This window comes from Cardiocondyla obscurior, linkage group LG10 (assembly GCF_019399895.1).
Source record: "Cardiocondyla obscurior isolate alpha-2009 linkage group LG10, Cobs3.1, whole genome shotgun sequence".
NCBI classification, from domain to species: domain Eukaryota; kingdom Metazoa; phylum Arthropoda; class Insecta; order Hymenoptera; family Formicidae; genus Cardiocondyla; species Cardiocondyla obscurior.
This window is the reverse complement of record NC_091873.1, coordinates 869,912-891,160: the sequence shown is the minus strand read 5'-3', so window position 1 is coordinate 891,160 and position 21,249 is coordinate 869,912. Positions and strand designations below refer to the sequence as shown.

The following is a 21,249-nucleotide window of genomic DNA, read 5'->3' as shown; positions in this document are numbered from 1 at the left end:
TTATATAAATCAAGATTTTTCCAAATTGAGATTCTTACATTATATCGTCATGTGAGATATGCAGGTTGTGTTTAAATATAGATTGAGATTATAGTTAATAATATCATCAAATAAATGTAAAATATTATTGACAATAGTTTAATCAAAATCACACGCAGAGTGCATTTAAAATTTGTTTAGGAAGCATTTATCTATCAGACTTCTTCCTACAGTCCTGCTGTCACTCTCAAATTGGAAGGTTTATGTATATAAATATATATATATATATATATATGTATATGTACACATTACATATATCTCTTAAATAATTATATTTGCACCAATATAAGTATATATATATGTCTACTCAAATTGATGCAAATATTTTACATTTATGAAACATTTGTGTGATTATCTTTTGTATTTAGTAGCCTCAATTTGTAAGAAGATACTTCTCCTTTGAATTTTATATATGATATCGATAAAAACTTCCTATAATTATGTATTTTAACTTGATATCTGTCATATCTTTGTACCCATTTAAGAAAAATCAATTTAAAAACTAGTTATATTATTTTGCAAGTGTCAGTGTGCGTAAATAGTATAATCAATTTTATAAAATACACAGTTTCTGTGTGTTAAGAGGAAAATATCGATATAGTATTTACAAAAAAAATAAAATAATAAAATAGCGTTAAAATATGTAAGATTTTGAACTGGTCCCAAAATAACTCATACAATTTAATATAAATTTAAGATAGAAGACAAAACAATAATATAACCATAAGAAATGGTTACTTATCAAATGTGCTTCGTAATTGTAATAAAATCAAAATTTTATATGTTTTACGTAATCAAATATAAAATTCAATACAATTCACTTAAATACTATAGGTATTGAAACTAAACAAACTTTTAATTGTTTTTAATATTATATATGTCGCTATTTAAGACCGATAAAAAAAAAATTATTATATGGTACGTATGATGAATCAGTTTAAGCCTTGTATCTATCTGACGATCCGCCTTTGAAACAGCAAACTAAAGCGAGTATCAGACTAAAGATTTCGAGAGCTAGGACCAGTATTGCTGCAGCTATAAAGTAATAAATCTGAGTCTTCAGTGCAGTCACCAACTTTTCCATACATCCCTGCAATAAAATTTAAGTCTTGACTAACATTTAATGCAATAAAAATAAAGCATAATACAAAATTGAAGACCAAGTATTGTTGCTAAATTACGTCTATATTAAAAAGTATTAGAATTTGCATATACCTCACTGTAGATTGCAGAGCTTACGACTCCGCCAATTTTCATTTGACGACCCTCGTTGCAGGCGGTACTGGAAGCATCTATGCAGCAGGATTTTGGTATTTTGAACATATTATTGGCATTCGAAACACCGAAGGTAAACCGCGATTGAGAAGACTCTTGCTTCGTGTACTCGCTGCTGGCCCAATCCATAGATCCATTGGCTCCACAGCATTCGAGAGTAGATTGAATCGTATCCATGATTTGCGTACGACATTGTATTTCACCGTATTCATTCTGCGACAAGTAATACTCACTTTTATAATACAGAATTGTTCATTAAACAAATATCAAAAGTTAATACATGTTAAAAATCGTCGACGGATTTAACACACAGGGATATTTCATAGTTAAAAGTGTAATTACCTTAACTGTATTTATTACGGAGGACCGCACAAGATTGTCCAAGCGGTCTCTGTGGGCATAAAGCCAGCATGCAAAAGCACATTGGGCGACCACGATGACGAGCATAATACTGAAAAAACCGCCCAAGCAATATCGAGAATACTTGAAAGCACTGCACCAGCCCAGAATGGAGACGATGAGCATACATATGCCGGTGCCAAGCAGAATGTATAGCCCTGCTTCATAGTTGCCTCCTTCTTCGGCGATCGACACTAAATACGTTTTGTCCGACAGCATACATGCTACCAGGATTATCACCGTTACTGAGATTATCTGTAAAAAACGTACAAAGTAGTATTTAAACCAAGTTGACATTAAAACAATCTGACGTTTTACCCTCCAATCGAGTAATTCTATTTTTAATTAATTTTTTTAATTATTTGAGTTACAGAACAAGAGAGTCGGTCCGCAAAAGGCAGTTCTGAAAGTCGCAGTTGTAAGATGAGAGAGACTAACGAGCCACTTTAGTTAAGCCCGAACAGGCCTGGGGCAAGAGGGAGAACAGAACAATGTAACTGTCTGTCTGCCAGATGTGCCAGCTTCCATTTAAGCGCACAGATTATCGCGGAGTTTCCTGCAGTGCTTCTCTTCCAGCACCGGACGTGAGTTCACGTGGGTTAAAAGGTAGGAGAAAGACGAGAACGTCCTTGGCTGTTTAAAGTGCTAGCGTTATTCTCGAGCGTGTCGCTCGCGAGCTAGTCGATTAGCGTGAGTAAACAGACGACTTGCAAGTAAAAATATGTATTAATGCGCCACGCCAGAGTCAAATATTGACAGAGACGAAAAGATCCTGCGAAGAGAGTTAAAAACTTGTACAGTTCGCGGTTTCTTCCAGCCAAGAATAGAGAACGTGCCGAACCCTTCTGGGTAAAAATCTGAGGACACATAAATGTACTAATTATATAGAACATTTCGAGAGAAAAAAAAAAAAAACCAGAGGTTTTTTAAGCCACAGAATATTTGTTCGTGTCTAAAAGTGTCTTAAAGTGGAAAAGAAGGGACCCGCGCGCTGCCTCTTATTCCTTACACGACGAGAATATACAAGAAATCTCGCTAAAACGCGAGAGTTGATGTAAGAACACGCGTAACAACTAAAAACGATTCGATGAATCAGAAGCGGATTCCATCGAAGAGACTTTAAGCTAGGCTTACAGAGTGATTATAACAAATATAGTCGACGTAAAGTGCAGTCGACTTTCGGAAGGAGCTCCTTCGTTAACCCCGCTCAACTCGCGGGGAAGACGGAGGGAGAGAAATGGGCCGTAGCGTGGGCCGAAGACTCGTAGGAAGCAATGCACGCTCTCGCGGCTCTACGACCGTGGGCTACTATATTTAAACGCACATCTAAGATAGATGTTTCGAAATTACAGATTCTGAGGCCGATAAACGTAATCAATGTAGAGCTATATGCGAGAATTCGTTTATTTCGATCCTCTTGCTTATTTAACTCCGTCGTCGTCGGAAACATCACGTCGTTGTCTGTCGAGGGGTTTCTCTAACAATAAGTGATTAAATTTTATCAATCCTTCGCCTCCTCGATTTCGTTGCTCTACGTTTTCGTTAATGTCATCGATATTTCCGTCCCACGTGGACGCGATCGCTTCGCGCGATTTTATTCATTTTTAATCCCGCGGTGAATCTACAATATATAATTTTCCAATGAGGTGCACAATAATAAAATTGATTTTTATCACGGAGGGAAAAAAGATTCCTTCAACGATTTCAGCCAGGCTTTTGTGGGTGGCTCGATAATGGATTAACTTGACTTCACGCTCCATAAAATTAATGTTGCATTCCAGCTACCCACTGAAAGGTATCAGTGGCAATGGCGGAGGCCCGCGATAAACAAAATCAAGAAGTTTTTACAGTTTGTATACGCTATGCACATAGCGAAAAAAAAAACAAAAAAAACGTATAAACATATGGCTTGCCAAACATCCGGGGGGAGGCACAATAAATGTGTTAGTAACAAACCGGTTAGTTCTAGAATTGAATTGAATTAGAAGACGCGTAACAAATCGCACCTACCGCGTAGAGAGAGAGAATTAAGTGTATCGATCTGAGAATTTTGAGATGGTGGCGGACGCCAAGTAGACTCACCAAAAACACGAGGCTCATGGCTGCCAGCGTGTACTTCGAGAAGTTGTAGCAGAACGTCCCCATGATGCTCGGGATGCGAAACCAGCAGGACGGAGAACACGGGTCGGACTTGAACGACGCTCCAAGTGATCGTGTGGCGTCTCGAGCGACGCGGATTTTTATATTTGGTGGGCTTCTGGCTGCAAAGGGCTAAGGGTCAGGTTATATGCCCGAATCCGGAAGAGCCAGCGGAGCCAACGTTCTCTCTTCCCGAATGACAGCCCTACGCGGGGATGTTTACCAGCTCCGACTCGCTTCGCGAACGATGCGACGCGACCGCTGGACCGTAGGATGCGCGTTTCGCAGATGCGCCCTGACGTAACGCGGACGCCTCCTCTCTCTTCCTTTTTCTCGAGGAAAGACTTTAACGGCAACGGCGGGAAGCGGCGCGACGCCTCGCTCGGACGATTCGCTTGCACGTAGACGAGAATACGCGAACGTCGCTGCTGCGATCAACTCCCTCGGTGAGCGAGTAGCGACTCCGCTCCACCGACGCACACTAATCGAATCGAATTCGAATCTCGAACGCACTTCTCACACCGGACTGAACGCTACACAGAGTTGCTTCGCGACTGAACAGTTTGCGGCAACTTCCGGTGGAACTGTCTCGCGCCCAGACGCCTCAAACCGCACGCGCGGATGACCGCGATGACGTTGCGACCAATCACCACGCGCCAGCTGGGATTCCGGGTTTTTGACAGAATCCAACGTGTCGCGAAGCGCGGAGGTCGAGCGTGTCGCAGGACATTTCGCCGAGGAGTCCGTACGTGTGGATGAATTAAAGTCGTCGCGCATCGCCCATCTGTTGAACCAGACTAACAACAGAAGCTTCTCAACGGGAACAGGTAAATTTTCAGCCTGATTACGATAGTACGCGACGCGCGTCTCGCGCATAAAATAACCTAGCTCGCGAGAACATGTCAACATTCGACATTTCGTCCAGTTCTCTTTTTTTTTCCTTTCTGTCGGCGATTTCACGAATCCTCTTTTGTCGTGACCGCCGTTTGTGAAATCGTACGTAAAAACCTGGCGAAATTGAAGTAAGATCGGAACAGTTTTCTGTAGCATTTCTTCCGAAGGACGCTTTGTGGGACAAGGGCGTCGCGACGCGATTTTAATCGAAGCGACTTCGATCAAACTCCTCCGGGTAATTTAATCTGCCCTTAGGTGGACATTTGTAACGAAATAATATTGCGAATATTGCTCTAGTTAACATTTTTCTTACCCTTTCTCGTAGGAAATAAAAATATTTAATACGTTAAAACGTGTTCAATATTGCTGCACATTTACCTGCAAATGCATTTTAACAATAATATTCTTGACAGAACAGGATAAAACAAAATGATGAATACGTCAGTGTCACTAATATTTTCCATACTTCTTGGAATCATATGTGCTGTTATAGCATTAAAAGAAGGCGATTGTGAAGGTAAGGATTTTTTATATTTACTTTTATATTTCAGTTTGTGTAACTTACAGTGTTTCTTATTCAATTTTAGTGTGTGTTGCTGTTGTGGACAAATTCAGCCAGACACTAACGGCAGATGATAAAAGTAACCCCAAAAAGATTGAAGAAAAGTTTCGGGAATACTGTAAAGGCACTAAATCAAAAGAAAATAGATTTGTAAGTATAAATTTGCAGATAAAATAATAAAAATAAATATTCTCTTATATATTTAAAATAATCGCAATTATTGTGCACTCTTTCAGTGTTATTATCTAGGTGGATTGGAAGAGTCTGCCACTGGTATTTTAGGTGAGCTCAGTAAACCCCTGTCATGGTCTATGCCAGCAGACAAGATATGTGAAAAATTAAAGAAGAAAGATGCCCAAATTTGTGATTTAAGATTCGGTATATATAAGATTACACACCATCATTACTTTTGTTGCAAATTCAAGATTTATCAACCTATATAACATTGATATTTTGGTTTCAGAAAAACAAATCGATCTTAATACAGTAAATCTGAAAAAGCTGAAGGTACGAGACTTAAAGAAAATTTTGAATGATTGGGAAGAAACGTGCGATGGCTGTATAGAAAAGACAGATTTTATCAAACGAATTGAAGAGCTCAAACCTAAGTACTTTAGCAGCAACTCGAAAACGGAGCTTTGAAGGATTGTTCCCAATTTAGACAAGCAATTATGTTAGGATGGCTAAAATTTCTGTTTCCTTAATTTACAGAGAAATTGTTTACAGCATTTAGTGTATGTATTTATTCATGCCTATATACAATTCGCGTATAGCTTTTTTCTAAAAAAAAAAAAAAAATAATCTTTTGGACAAGCTGTATGATGGCAGTTTCTTGACGGAAATAAGATATTTAATTTCCATTAAATGGAATAGAGATAAAGAGAATTTAGCATAAGACAAATATCAATAAGTAAGAAAAGTTTTGTTATATATAATTTTTATATCTTAGGAATTCTGAAAAATGTGTATATTAATCTGATTTTTCTCTGAAGTAGCCATGCTAACGATGGATCTATTTTATCAAAGGTGCTCCATTTTTATGACATCAATATTAGATGTAAATTAATGTATACAGCGTTTATATACAAGAAATTATTTTCACACAGTATTTTACCTTCATTGCTCTTCCTCAGGTAGTGTGATCAATAATACACAAATATACATTTGTATGGTGAATTCGAATGATACTTCGTACCAAAACGCGTTGTGCGATATCGAACGATATGTAAGAAGTACTTTATCCACAACACAACGTTATTGCAAAATTATATTTCTTTTTTTATATCTGTTGTACACGAAACAAAATGTACAATTTAACTTGTCAAATGTTTCTTATGGTCAGTATTGATAAATTGTCTTACTTGAACATACAGGCTTAACAATGCCAGTTTTTGAGATAAGGATTATTTGTATTGATATACAACGTTTCCAGTAAAAAGATACAAACAAAAAGATGATAGAAGTGTCCTCAAAGTACAATATCCTAAAATTAAAGATTACGATAAATTACACGAAAATCATTGTAGATAAGGTATTACCGCATATCGTACAATGTACTACTCCCAGAAATTCCAAAACTGACTTATTTATTTCGTGATAAGACTGCGTAATTACGTTTTCTATATTACATTCACGAGTCTTGATACAAGTGATCAGAAAGAAAGAAATAAAAAAAATGTGTGTTGTTACCAAAATGGAAATATCGTTTCCCCTTTTACAAAGCGCTGTTAAAAACTTTTCATAGTCATTTTGAATCACATGCTCCCTTCATCACACTTCGGTAACTCGCTCCACTTTCCATCAGCTTGACAGGTAATCACTTTCCGCTTTTTACCGTCAGGACACACGTACGTCAATTGATCTTGAAACAAGTACGAGTGACCGTAAAGTGCGATTCCTTTCTGGATCTGAGGTTTGCCGCATGATATTTCTGCAAATAATAGCAATATAGTTTAAACAAATTTAAACTTATTTATTGTCAAAATATATAAATTTGTTACTTCTATTTTTGCATACTAGACATTACAGAACGATCAATTAATGCGAAAACAATAATGAAATCTCTACATATTTCTTTTCTACAATAGGATACACACTCGAACATCTGCCATTCAATCTGGACCACATTCCGCTTCCTAAACATCTTAAACTCGCTTGCCCAAATATATGATAACCCAAAAGACATTCATAAGATATCATATTTCCAAACGTGTAACTCTGAATTCCGCTTACGTCATTCTTCAGTATTGCATTAGCGAGACTTGGCGGTTTTCCGCACGTCACAGCTAAATAAAATATTCAATATTTTAAACTTTTGATATTTAAGAACTTTAGTAAACAATTTAAATAAAAGAAATTTACGTTTGCAGAAAGGTAAAGCAGACCATTTAGCATCTGATAAGCAAACTGCTCGTTCATTACCCTCGAGAACATATCCATGACGGCATTTGAAAATGATGACATTGCCAATTGTTCTACGATCGTTCACGTTATCGGTATTGTTGCCGTTGTCGATATATCCATGTTGCGGTACCTGAAATTAATTATTGTAATTTTATTTTAGGAATATATATACTTTGAAATATCGTATATATTTTCCTTTTATTTTTAATTTTAAATATCTCGGTTATATTACTTTAATCAATATTAATATTATTCGTTTATTTTTAAAGAACTTACTTGCGGAAGTGCACATGATCTATCGCATATATCTGCTGAATTGTTTGATAATTGGTCGAATATACCCTCTTTAAATGATAAATTAAAAATTTCCCACTTCGCGACTTCGTTGCACGTCCACGTTACGTTTGAGATTGTCTCGTTAATTAATAAATGTAGATTCATCTGGGCACCATTTCGACACGTTAAGATTATTCGCTGTTTATACCTGGATCCCTCAACAAAAATCTTGAAATCTTTGTATATGCGGGTAACATTTTCTCTACCGTACCATTTCTCGAGCGACGACGTGTCCGTGATGCCATTCTCCGAGGTAGTTTCGTTTTCTGATACCTTGAAAAATTCAAAAATTGAATGATCCACGATGGAGCAATTGTGCGGCTCGCAAGAATTAAGAGAGGACCATTTCTCCTCCTCGGTACATATTCTAACTCTGTCTCCAACTAATTCATATCCCGGATCGCAGACGATGAAGATTTCCGAGCCGGAAATAAAAGTTTTCGGGAAAATCTTGTTCGCAATGTCGCTTTCGTTTCTCTTTATCCCGCTTCGGTCGAGCTCTGACGAAACATTCTTGTCCATCGAAATTTCAACTGTGACGTTATCTCCGTTTCTAAAAAAGATTTTCGCGTTGGTCACGCGATCCGGCCATGGACACGTACGCGAAACGCAGTCGGGAACAAAGCTCGTCCAGGTACCGTCTGTAGAACACTGCAACTTGAACTCCGCCAACAGATTGTGATTCCCGCGAAACTTGTAACCGCGATGGCAGAAGAATCCCACGATGTCGCCGTAATCATACGTTCTCTCAAAAGGTTTGTCGATCATATTTCCCTCGGAATCACGGGAAGTTTGGTCGGACTTGAGAGGGACGACGTAGCCATGCTGTATTCTACGTTCACAAAATATTAGACAATGATTAAAAAAAAAACAGTTTAAATTAGGATAGTCGAAAGATTAAATATACGGTATAACCTAAGTTGACCTAACTAAATAAAATTATTACGTTCAATTAAATTTTTTATTTTATCCTATTTAAAAAAATCTGATAAGGATCAATTTTTTTTTGTTGCCGTTTTTAAAACTTTATTTTATGGTGTTTTATTAAAAAATCAGAGGCGCGTATAATCTTTTTTTTTTCTAAATAATTATTAAGATCTCTACAATTTAATTTTTTTTTATTTATTTGTTCCAGATCATCTTACGAACACTCCGCTGAATAGTGTCGCACGCCGAAACTATACGAATTCGAACCGCAGCCGGTTCGTCGATCGCTTCGGGAGTTCCGCAAAGTATTCGAGCGTCATTTTTTTATATAAAAATTTTATAACGGGAGTGTCGTGGACTATCGTGCGAATTAATTAATTTTTGTGACAGTAATTTATCGGGCGCGTTCGCGAGTGTCCAGTGCGCGGAAGGATGACTCGACACGTCCCATCTGAGAGGAGGAGCAGGGCATCCTGCATCAGCGGAGCAACTTTTAGGTAAGAATTAATTCTTTAAATAAAATCTATATTTAAAAAAAAAATCTTTTTTTATTAATTTAATTAACTAATATACTGGCATGTCTACATTAATATTTTCCATTTTATGTTACAGTCACCGACAGAACTCTCCAACTCCGCTGAGGTTCATGCAGATTGGTAAGTCGCATGATTTTTTTTTTTTCGTAGTTTGTAATTGGGGTCTTTTAAAAAATAGCGCGCGCGTGGTTTCTTCTAGTTTAATAAAATATTAATTAGTGAGTTAATTTAAAAAAAACTCACTGTTTTGGCGGAGAACATCCGTAGGGCACGCAAGACGGTCTTTTGTGATCCCAAACGCCAGTCTCCAGACAAGTCAAATACTTTTCTCCTGTTAAACGGTACCCGGGATTGCATTTGAACTCGAGTTGCTGGCCAGCCTGAAATAATTGAACAGCCCACTCGAAAATGTAAGACATATATAACGTCACGACGTTCTTTTTGCGAATGAGACATGTACCTGCAATATCGTGACATCGTCTCTCTCATTCTCTTCTAATATATATTCTATATCTCCATTCTCCGGGGCAAGGAGATTCTTGCAGGTTGTCCCTGTCATAAATAATTTATCTTTAAAATCGTCGAATTTCAAATTGTACTAGCTGTATTTTTATTCTCACGCTTAACGACAAAACTTAATATCTTAATTCTGGTAATGATCGTTACCTATGCAGATCGGAGGCAGTCCGATCCATTTGCCGTCGGAATTGCAGATGCGATGGGAATTTCCGCGCAGTTCGTAGCCTTCGGCACAGGAATAGTACACCTCGTCTTCAAACGAATAGGATTCTCCGTGAATATGTCCGCGCGGAAAGTACCCCGGAAAGCCGCATTTTATTTCTTCAAGTATAAAAATCGGATTTCTTAGCTTTGCGATCATCTCCAAGTTAGTAATTGAATAATTGAAATCGGAACTTACTCGTGCAAACCGGTGTATCATATCCTTCCCATTGGCCATGTTTGAGACATTTTTTTCTGAGAGACCGATGTTCTTCGCTATCGAACCGAATTACATATCCGCTATCGCAGTAATATGTTATCTCGGATAAATCCCCGTTCATTTTAATGTTTCCTTTGAAGGGCACCACAGGCAAAGGGCAACCGCGACAAAATGGACTGGTTAGGATCTAAAGATATGAAACGTCATCGCAAAAGAAATGTAATTTTATAGTTCAACAATTAAAACATAATTACCGCAACATCGCCATGAATATACTGTCGCATCTGCGCCCAGGCTATAAGATTCCCGTGATATTTTTCACAGGAATTCCACAATTTCGTTACATCATTCTCGTTCAGAACGACGTCCCACATGTCCAGTAAGCCAAGTTTCCCTAGGAATGCTTCCGATTCAGAGAAACCGCCGCCTAGACGATCCTGTTCTTGTCCGATGACAAGAGAGCCATTAGCTAAACAAACAATTAAAATTCTATAATTTATCTTTAGACGTACAAAAATAATTTTTCGTAACACGCGTTATTACCTCGCACCACGGTTCCTTGAGCCAGAACAACGCCACTGTCTTTGGGAATTCCATCAATGAATACTCGCCACGAACCGTTGTTACTCTCCCAAGTAACGCACAAGAAATGCCAATTACCGTCATTAATCTTAATGTCGGTGACGATCTTCTCCCCGTTAACGTATAACACCAATCTGTAACAATATTCAATTTGAGAGTTTATTCGTAAGTTTTGATGTTTGCAATAACATAATTAATAAAATCTTCACCACGCACACACCGAATTTTCGCGAGTAATTACCCGTTGTAATCAGTCAGTGTGAAGGCGTTATCGTGAAACGTCGTTGCGTATGAAAGCACTGTGCCGTAATTGAAAATATCCATCGATTGCAACCATAAACACACAGATAACTGCAATCAATGAAACATGCATTATTATAATTTAACCAAGCTTTTTTTTTTAATTTACCTGAAAAAGATCCCTCGTGGGTCCCTTGATAGCCACGTAATCCGTCGTGCCGGACTTGATAAAGTGCATCACGTAGTCGGACGACAGTTCTGCGACCATCAAAAGTCTTTAATAAATAATTCCAGTATTGTTATTATCTAAAGCTAAAGAAAAAGAAATTAAGAAAAGAAAATTATTAACAAAAAATAGTTCAGAAATACTAAAGTTTCAACTTGCCGATTTCACAGTCATGTCCTGCAAAAGGAATCAAGCATTCACAGACGTAATCATACATGTAGTTGATGCAGCGCCCGTTGTTCAGACAAGGAGACCTCTCGCAGTGGTCAATTTTAGTTGCGCAGTCTTCTCCCGTGTATCCATCAGGGCATTCGCACCTAGATCCGATCGTACATCGAGCCTCGGATTTCACGTTTCGCGGCATAAAATTACTCACTTGTAACTTCTTCGCGTCGCGTTCTTCTCCTCGAGGTTGATGCAAATCGCGTTTGCGTGGCATGGCAGCCAGTCGCAGGGCAGTAGGTTGCAGTGTCGACCCAGAAAACCAGGTTTACAAAAGCACTGCCAGGTACCATTTACAGTACGACATGCAGATCCCTCCTCGCAGGGTGCGAATTCGCAATGATTTATTGGCACTTCACAGAATTGACCTAAACAATTCGTATAGGCAAAGAAAATTCGTCATAAAAATTATTAGTACAGCACTACCTTCAAATCCATCTTGACACTCGCAAGTGAAATCGCTTTCGGTGCTCACACATCTCCCACCGTTCTGGCAAGGATTGATAGAACACTCATCCACGTAAATCTGTAATAATTAATTTGTATTATTTTTAGTCCAAATTTTATTGATTTTCTGCAAATATCAAATTTGCGTTCCTACCTTACAATTAACACCAGTGTAACTGCTTTTACACGTGCATTCGTATGTCACGGAATTATTGAGATACCACCGCATCTTGCACACTCCTTCGTTCAAGCACGGCGAGGAATCGCACGAATCTCTGAATTTTTCACATTGCGATCCTCAAAGAATAAATTTATCAAAATTATTGAAATTAAGGAAAATATCAGAAAAGAACAATGTTGTCATTTTATAATTGTACAACTTACCCACATAATATTCGCGACACTCGCAAACAAAGCCGCTTTCGTCTGGTAAACATTGACCTTCGTTTAAACACGGATTCGTTCGACAATCGTCCTCATTGTGAATTAACAAGCAGTTATTAATATCAATAGAACCGCGTTTTTCCGTTGTCGTGTTTAACAGACACGGCAAACATTGATTCTGTCCGTAATTTGGCTGGTAAAAGCCGATGTCGCATGTAAAACAGGGCTCCAAACCTAGACCCGGTCCATGATAACGTTTGCGTCGAGAATAATACCCAGGTCGACATACGGCTGTAAAAAAAAAAAAAAAAAAAAAGTAAGAAATGTATTAGTGAATGTAATATTTTCGGGTTAATAATCTTACGAATGCAGTCTTTCAAAGATTTCGCGTGCATCTTTTTTGTAAAGGTGTATTCAGGACAAGATATGCACGCCACAGAAGCAGTCACGTTCTGGTATTGTCCGTATGGGCACGGCTGGCAGACTTTAGTAGAGGAATTGTGGAAAGTACCCGCAGAACACTTAACTAAAAAAAAATAATAATATAAGAGTTAAAATGCATTTATAAAATAAGGATACATCTTCGTATATTTAAAGATGTTTTCATTTCTTTTCGGACTTACCGCAACTGTGTCCCTTCAACATACTTCCGAGATCACAAAGTTCTTCCGGCTTCTCGAATACGAGATGTAAATTTAAAGCGAGTTTCGCAATTTCTTGATTGGTTTTATTGTCAAACAAGTTCAATTTTCCCAGCTGCGCCATTGCGTCAATCTTCTCCCGCAGTTTTTGCACTCCTTGTTTTGGATTTTCAAAATTCTCCTCGATTATCCTACCTACAGGAGATTTTTGTAAGTATTATAAAATCACATCATAAAATCTAAAATTTATTTCTTACCTATAAACTTGAACTTGATTTCAATTTTATCTTTTTTCCTTTTAAATCTAGTAGTATTTTTATTTGACTCGTAGTTTAATCTAATTATGCGTTTCAATCTTTTAAACATTACTGTTTCGGTATTTCTAGAGATATCGAAGGATCGAACTTTTTCGTACGAATCAATGTCAAATCTTCGTTTTCTTATCAGATTGTCTTCAAAATTTTTTAATAACGAAGAATCATCTTCGCACTTAGGATCAAACCTAATTAAATCGCACTCAATATCATTATCACACATTCCCAATAACTTCAATTTCAAATCGTTAGCAATATGCTCGCTCAACTATGTAAAAATAACAATATTATTTAAAAATTAGTACTTATTTTTGTAAATTAATATTATTATATGTGATATAAAAACACTCACTTCGTGAAGAACAGATTGATTGTTGCATATCTCGCTTCCGTTACTTTGTAATATCACGTTTCCCTCCTGAGACACTGTCTGTGGCATTTGCGTTTCTAATCAACAGAGAAAATCAAAACTTTTATAGATTTAACATATCATTTAAAATCCATAAACGACGACTTAATCAATTAAAAATAAATACCTAAACATTCTGGCAGATAATTAACATCCCACATGTGACTGCTAGAGTTACATCTCAACAGTAGCTCACCGTTTACCATATCAAAATTTAGTGGTTTAATCGCAAAATCATAACCATCTTCGCAAGCCACAACGCATTGTATATCGCGATCGCCTGACGAAGAACAGTTTAGCCGACCATTTGTGGGTATCTTTAAACTTTTGCATTTATCTAAAAAAAATCATACGATAATAATATTGTTATGTACATACAATATTCAACAGTTGTTAACGAAAGAATATGCACCTTCTACTGTAATGTTCAATACGCAACTTGCCCGATTACCGTACTTGTCGGTCGCGTTATAGAAGACCTTAGTACGGCCAACAGGAAAAAGACTCTTTCCAGATTCATGACTCTGATTAACTTGTACAAAGATTCTCGAATTGTCGTAAAAAACTGGCTCGTCCCACGTCACGTTTGCAAAGCCGAGATCGGTATAAAACGTCGGTGGATCAACGCAGTTCTCGATTGTTGGTGGTTCCTTATCTATAAAATATTGAAAGAAACATTCATTCTCTTCTATCGATTTTTTTTAACATCAAACGCGTTTCTTAAATCTCAAATATCGGCTTTGTTAAAATTACATAATTTACCGAGAACTTTAATTTTAAATTTGCATCTGGCTTTATTGCCGCTCGCATCTTGCGCCACGTACACGACTATGCGCGTGCCAATCTTAGCTTTCCAGGGTAAGACGATATGCGGTTTCGTCCACAGAATCGGCGATGTATCCACGTTATCAGTTACCTCGGGAACTGTCCAGTTTACATACGCGTAACCTTGACCCTTTGCAGTCTCTTTGACAATCTCAGCCGGACACTCCAAGGAAGGTGGTGTTTTGTCTACACATTGCGTCCAAAATATTTTATTATATTATAATTTTGCCCTTACAAAAGCTAAAAAGTATTTCTTCTGTAAAAAAATTTATTTCGATATTAACCTACGCAACGATTGATGCTATGGCGCTGAGACCAAATTCCCGTGCGTCCGATGCATGATCTATTGGTAGGTCCTTCTAGTACCAAGCCCTCGTTACAGGCAATCATACAGTGGGTAGCAAAAGGTACCTTCCCTGGTCCGATGCAAATTTCCGGAGTGATCTCGCCATTTACAATTTGTGGTAAAGGTTCGCATTTCACAGCTACCGTAAAATATAAGATTTTATATAATATATAATATTTTTAATAAAATTATATAATATTTTGATAATTTTTTTAATAAGCACAGAATAATTCAAACGTTATATTCTCTTTACCTTGACAAGTAACCTTCAAACCGTCCCAACGAGATAACGGCAGACAATTGCGCACCTTACTACCGCGAAGCTGATAACCGACGTCACAGCGGAATTGGCAGCGCGTGTCGATTGGATACACGGTAGAATTCTCTTTAAATTGATGTTGATAATCTTCGTCGTGCTCGCACTTCACGCGACCATGCGTCGGTGCGCGTAAAGCCGGACATGTCTTCACTATAACATGTATAATTAAAAATACATCATTCAAATTTTCTCTTTAAATATCCAATTTTTTACTTACACAAGCATTGCGGCTCGTTACCAGACCAAGTACCGTCTTTGCCGCAAAGTCGGATGCTATCACCCGTGAGGTGAAACCCGATTCTGCATCTTATGCCGCACGCCGCATGCACCACGTTACTACAGGCACTCGCCTTTACCAGATATCCGTTTTCCGGGATTTTCAATTTCGGGCATGTTATAGCTGAAAAACATATATTTACTTTAGCACATAAATAACTTTGTACATAAGTAGATTTTGACGTCTTTCTAATTAAGTTTATCATGCATTGTGCAATAAATTACCTTCGCATTTATAACCGTCCGTAGTGAATCCAGAGGCGCACACGCAGTCAACCACCGAAGTAGCAGGTACTTTGACGACAACGTGGTTCGCATCTGGACAAGGTACGCAAGCAGAGGTGGAATCTCCAGAAATGTTCTCCAAAGCATACGTTCCGTTCGGACAAGCTGTTGCGGGCATATAGAAAACGGTATAACTTTTAGAATAAAAGACTTAATAATTTATAAATCCATCAATAAGCGATAATTCAAATTTGTTTGCTGGTATCAATTTACGTTGGCAAGAGCCTTTGAGACCAGATCCGAAATAGCCCAGTGGACAGATACAAGCGTAATGACCAGTTGCGGTACCGCAAGTGCAAGTCGCCAAATCGTCACAGCAGGTTTCGTTCGCTACGCTATTCGAACAAAGGCTATTGCAATCGGTTGGCAGAGTTACAGCCACGTATTGCCCAGTCTTTAAATCTGGAAAAAAACATAAATTTATCACTCAACTAATTTCTATTAGATTTCATATCTTTAGTACTTTTGCACGGAAAGAAACCCCACCGCGATGCAAAGCGCGTCGTGCCAAAGCCTCGAATTCCACGAAACTGTCTAAGAGGTAACTGTGCGTGTATCCGGGATGACTGGCGATGTCATAGAGCTCTTCCACGTTGCCCGTGCGTATACCAAACGTAAACACGGTTGCACCCGTGTTTTTTAGTAGACCGGCCGCAGGTCGTGGGTCACCGCCGTTGCTGAAGCCGTCAGTTATCAAGAATACCACTTTATTTGCCGTTTCGCGGCCTTTCTCAAGAATTGCCTTATAAACAGCAAAAATTGCCGATTAAACGATTTATAACATATTTTGATCGACTTTCTATTGTCGTTGCGACTTGAATAAATCGCTTTATTATTAATGAATGGAATTTCCAAAACTTACAAGGGCCTCAAGAAGGGCGCCGCGCGTATAAGTTCCTCCGCCACTGTAGGTGACATTGGTAAATTGTTTGTTGAGCAAATAACATTTATGGTCGTTGGGTCCAGGTTTGGAAATCTGGTCGACGTTACGGTGCACGTTGCCTCGACCACCGAAAGTAACCAGAGCAATTCGTGCAGCCGTCGCATCTACAGTAAAATCTGACAAGAGTTTTGTCACAAAGTTTAGCTCGCTGCGAAAATTCTCCGCGCCTATTGAGCCGGACGCGTCCACCAAGAACACCATTTCCACCTGATATCAAATCGTAGATGGATTTGAATTAAACTGAAATATCCAATTAAATAAGCTTGGATATCTACTTTCGATACGCTTTATTTCTCTAAAATTTTATTAAAAGCAAAAATTAAAATATATAAAAATTTCTATATTTTAGTTTACCTGATTGGTTTTATTCCGCAATTGATCTATGTGCATCTTGAAAAGACGAGACAGAATGTCTGCCTTGTTCTTCAGCATTTTGTTCGCAGCGTCTAGATGCTCGTACCAGTAACGCTGCTCTTCGTTCGTTTTCTCATTGAAATTCTTGTTTAAAAAGATCGATGTGACATTGTTTTCGCTTATACCGATCTCTGGGTCGCCATTCAATGTTTCATTGACATCGTCAACGCACTTGGCGACATTTAAAACTAAAAAAAGTACTCCGATTATTAGCAACAGATCTTTTAAAAATCCCATTGTCATGGTCACCAACGATACAGGTTTCAACGTTATATTTCACATTAATCGGAGACAAAGCTTTTGTTTTAATATTGTAATTTATTTACGGACTGCAACAAAAGACCGCATTTCCTTTCCGTTTTTTTTTTTTTTTTAACACAATGAAAAAGAGGAAGTTTTTTTATATATATATATTTATATACTTAACGCGAAATTTTGTCGCTTTCAAAGTTGGACATTGTTATCGCAATTATTGTCGCAAAAGAAACCGGAAAGAAAATCGACGTCGCGAGGACCACTTTGAAGTTTTCTCGTGCGTCCAAGATCACGAAGACGCGATAAACGAACGGATACAGACGAGGACGTTACTGAAAGCGGCGGAATCACTAGCTGTAAAAGAGCATAACGCGCGACGCGAAGACAAGGGGACCTCTGTTCCATCGAGTTCCTTGACGCGCGCGCGCGTGTCTTGTGAGTGGTCCACACGATTGCCTCCTCGATTGCCCGATCGACCCCTCAAACAGGAGATCCGATTGTATTCGCTGCCAAAGATAGATCCAGACATCAATGTCTATTAACGTTAATTTGCGCTGACCGTCAGACAACCGCGGCAACAGATTGGCAATCGTTTTGCTCGTTATCTCTCTCTTATAATTCCCATAAAAAAATTATTTACTTATTTAAATAAATTTCTATGTGTAATTATACGTAAAAGAGACGTACGAGACGTTTCACTGTACGCAGAAAAAAAAAAAAAAAAGAAAACGAAAAAGGAAATGGCGGTTTTTGTGTGATCCGTATACGTATCGCATCAATGCGATTCCGGGTCAATTCCGGGTCAATCTGTTGGCTGGTCACGTTTCGGGCAGATGTACATATAGTGCGCACACGTGCATACATGTGTTACATATGTAAATGCACGTAATCAACGCGTCTTCCCGTCGAAACGTGCTATTATCTTGTTAGTGTCGCCCCGAGTTGGGGACACGCAATAGTATTTGTAGTATTTGAAGTATTCCTCTATCACGTTTAGATGAATCACTTTCGGTACGTCGCAAACCGGCCGAGCTTCAGCACATTCCTATCGCTCGGGGTCTCCGTCGAGACCTCTCGAGAAGCCGAACGATGGACATCCGTTAGAGTCATCGCGTAACTATTGTGATGTGCAATGTTAGTCGCGAAGGTCGCACTTCCGGTCTCCCTGCTCTTCCTGGTGAATCTCGCGTCGGAAGCGAGGCACCAATCCCATCTCTCACGCGTACTTGAATCGAGCGATGATCGTTCGTCTCGTGCGTGGATGCGAGAGGAACGTGAACAGTACTTCGAGCAATGTCGCTTCGTGAACGCGTGGAAGGAGCATCTCGGTTACGTGAGCGTGCTGGCATTTCTGGACCCAGCTAGACATACCTGGCAATACAGTTTCCGACAAGCAGTCATGTGAGTACAAGATTGCAACGAAAGACAATCCGTCTTTCTTCTTCTCTCATCTCCTGATCATCATTTCTCTAACTTAATTTTTTCTTACCGTTTAAGGCTGGAGCTGTTGAGTTTCCGTCTGCGGAAGTCTGGCTTCCCGGACATACGATTCTTCATGATAAGCCCGTTCGGTGGTTCACCAACAAAACACGAAAGGAGCGATGAAAATGTCGAGATTGAGGCTTGGCGGGAGATCGAAGCGAGGGGCGAAATGGACGATTTTATGACCGTAAATTTTTTCAAGAACGACCGATCGGAAATCACTATCCTATGGGATAATCCGCGGTCTCGCCTGTGGGAGCGATTCCGTGCGTCGAAGGATCAAGTAATCATCATCGATCGGTGAGGAGGGATCGATCTGAAAACCAATTGACTCTATTAAAGTTATTATATTTTACTTAGAACTAGTATAATATAACTATTATACGATTTTAGATGCGGTAAGCTGACGTATCATGTGATAGTACCGTGGAGTATTTTATTTTTTCCTTACGTGAAAGCAGCAATACTGTCGACCTACAAGGAAGATCCGTGTGGCGGGTGTAACGTAAGGAAATTTCTTTATCATATTTATCTCTCGCCAGCGAGACATTGAGATTTAGTCTCGCAGTTCGCGTAACGTTGATGGCTATCGTGGAGAATAATTTCAGCCCACCTCTTATCGAACGTCAGGCGACGATGAATACGATTTGACGTTGACAAAAGCCGTCTACGAAAAAGAGACAAGTTCAATGCAAAATTCGCCTGATATTGATACCGATACTACCTCGACGACTGACAGTCTTGACGAACCAAAAGCGGGAAATACGAGCACTGCAGCCGCTAGTCCTCTTCAGGCGACAAACGATCCTACTATCCCGGCAGAATCGTTTACGGAATCCACAACTTATCGTCCTCAAGATGGGCAAGATCGAGAAAGCTCGACGTCTTCAGAAGAAAGTACTGTCCACGACCAAACCGTCACAATTTTTTATTCGCAAACGGAAGTCCACCCTCTGGCGAATAATCTCCCCACTCTTGTGAATTACGAAAGTAATACTACGTTATCGGTGAATAATCCGACAGCCGATAAATCTGAGAGCGATCCGATATCCGCGGAGTACGAAACGACCACGTCAAGTTTCGCGAATAAAGTTCGAGGTAAGTTCGTCGGTTCGCTTTGGTTATTCTTGATGAAAAAAAGAAGAATTCTCTCAATTATTTTAATTACTTAATTGTATTTAGATGAAAACGCAACAGCAGAGGATGCCGAGCGCTTCGAAGAAGACGCGTTTTTACCGTTACGTGTAATTATGCATGCGCCGCACGTTCACGTAAATTCTGATTTCGACGAGCGTCTCGAATTTAAAATCGTATCGCCGTCAGACTCGCGCCAAGTGGTAATTAATATTTGTCCATGATTAAAACAATTCAATTTGTTATTATAAATACATATATTATTATGACATAAAATTCTTTCCCACCCTCAAGAATGCCGATTCATCTCGCTTAGTGAGCTCCGGGGAATACGATTGGGAAACAACGGAGGCGAACAGCAATGAAAAAAATGCTAAACAGAAGTATATGTTTAATGAAGATGAAAATCCAGGATTGTACGGCGAGGTAGCGGAGTATTCAAAGAGCAGCTATGAAGATATCACAGACAGAAACAAAATGATTAACGACGCTTACAATAACTCTACGGTAATATCCAGCATTGAAATTTGTTGTCAGTTGTTTAATCTCAATAGTGTATACACGTAACGTTGCAATATTTAATTTTTAGACTGATTACGATGAAGAGCATTACGCTAACGATCGCTTGGTGAACATCTCAAACTCAGACGAGAGCTATGTAATAGCGAATGTTACAGAAGATCCGAATATCGAAGGTTTCACAGATTCACGGAACATTACCGTTTCAAACGTTGATTCTTTAAAAACTATTAATACGAATAATCAGGTCGACACGGAAGAGGAAATGCGAGACAAATTAATAGAACATTATAAGAAACTTTTACCTTGGGTTGATTATAGATTAAATAAATAAAATCCGTCTCTTTTTTTTTTTTTTATCGCATCTTTGTTACTGAGAATATATCTTTTAGTATCGTACTTTTCTATTCTATTTAAATATTAAATATTTCTTATTATTTTAGATAAATTATAGATTGCATAATTAAATATCGAGATTAAAAAAAAATATATTTTATTGAGAATATTAATCATGTTATTTTTATCACAGCTCATAA

The 21,249-nt window shown here is 38.6% G+C and overlaps 4 protein-coding genes across 6 annotated transcripts; 2 read left to right on the top strand and 2 right to left on the bottom strand.

Annotated features, from left to right (window-relative positions):
• Window positions 1-249: 249 nt before the first annotated feature.
• On the bottom strand, window positions 250-4,337 carry LOC139105918 (CD151 antigen). Its single transcript, XM_070662276.1, has 4 exons — window positions 3,796-4,337; window positions 1,657-1,968; window positions 1,255-1,527; window positions 250-1,129 (listed from the first exon to the last, which is right to left on the bottom strand). Exons 1-4 carry the CDS (start codon window positions 3,856-3,858, stop codon window positions 977-979), a joined length of 801 nt encoding a protein of 266 aa, XP_070518377.1. The 5' UTR covers window positions 3,859-4,337; the 3' UTR covers window positions 250-976.
• A 168-nt stretch (window positions 4,338-4,505) lies between these two features.
• Window positions 4,506-6,416, top strand: Manf (mesencephalic astrocyte-derived neurotrophic factor). 2 transcript variants are annotated; one of them, XM_070662281.1, is made up of 5 exons: window positions 4,506-4,679; window positions 5,165-5,263; window positions 5,334-5,458; window positions 5,545-5,686; window positions 5,772-6,416. In XM_070662281.1, exons 2-5 carry the CDS (start codon window positions 5,176-5,178, stop codon window positions 5,948-5,950), a joined length of 534 nt encoding a protein of 177 aa, XP_070518382.1. In that variant the 5' UTR covers window positions 4,506-4,679; window positions 5,165-5,175; the 3' UTR covers window positions 5,951-6,416. The 2 variants fall into 2 exon arrangements, with proteins under 2 accessions (XP_070518382.1, XP_070518381.1); XM_070662280.1 differs by having other exon boundaries at window positions 4,507-4,679; window positions 5,160-5,263.
• LOC139105899 (sushi, von Willebrand factor type A, EGF and pentraxin domain-containing protein 1) lies at window positions 6,095-18,405 on the bottom strand. 2 transcript variants are annotated; one of them, XR_011546257.1, is made up of 33 exons: window positions 17,264-18,405; window positions 16,829-17,116; window positions 16,453-16,708; window positions 16,180-16,368; window positions 15,907-16,071; window positions 15,623-15,805; window positions 15,340-15,555; window positions 15,025-15,225; window positions 14,678-14,926; window positions 14,328-14,570; window positions 14,043-14,252; window positions 13,859-13,953; window positions 13,450-13,774; window positions 13,175-13,387; window positions 12,916-13,077; window positions 12,552-12,842; window positions 12,322-12,464; window positions 12,147-12,246; window positions 11,875-12,088; window positions 11,658-11,815; window positions 11,442-11,530; window positions 11,274-11,383; window positions 10,994-11,166; window positions 10,705-10,919; window positions 10,430-10,637; window positions 10,177-10,350; window positions 9,971-10,062; window positions 9,754-9,890; window positions 7,988-8,879; window positions 7,670-7,841; window positions 7,405-7,593; window positions 6,998-7,238; window positions 6,095-6,791 (listed from the first exon to the last, which is right to left on the bottom strand). XR_011546257.1 is itself a non-coding variant. In XM_070662234.1 (32 exons), exons 1-32 carry the CDS (start codon window positions 17,564-17,566, stop codon window positions 7,063-7,065), a joined length of 6,831 nt encoding a protein of 2,276 aa, XP_070518335.1. In that variant the 5' UTR covers window positions 17,567-18,405; the 3' UTR covers window positions 6,095-7,062. The 2 variants fall into 2 exon arrangements, 1 of the variants encoding a protein (XP_070518335.1); XM_070662234.1 differs by having other exon boundaries at window positions 6,095-7,238.
• Window positions 18,406-18,710: 305 nt separating this feature from the next.
• LOC139105908 (uncharacterized) lies at window positions 18,711-21,218 on the top strand. The gene is made up of 7 exons (XM_070662259.1): window positions 18,711-18,979; window positions 19,076-19,360; window positions 19,454-19,565; window positions 19,669-20,158; window positions 20,243-20,397; window positions 20,489-20,701; window positions 20,784-21,218. The coding sequence occupies exons 1-7, from the start codon at window positions 18,711-18,713 to the stop codon at window positions 21,045-21,047; spliced, it is 1,788 nt and encodes a 595-aa protein (XP_070518360.1). The 3' UTR covers window positions 21,048-21,218.
• Window positions 21,219-21,249: the final 31 nt, after the last annotated feature.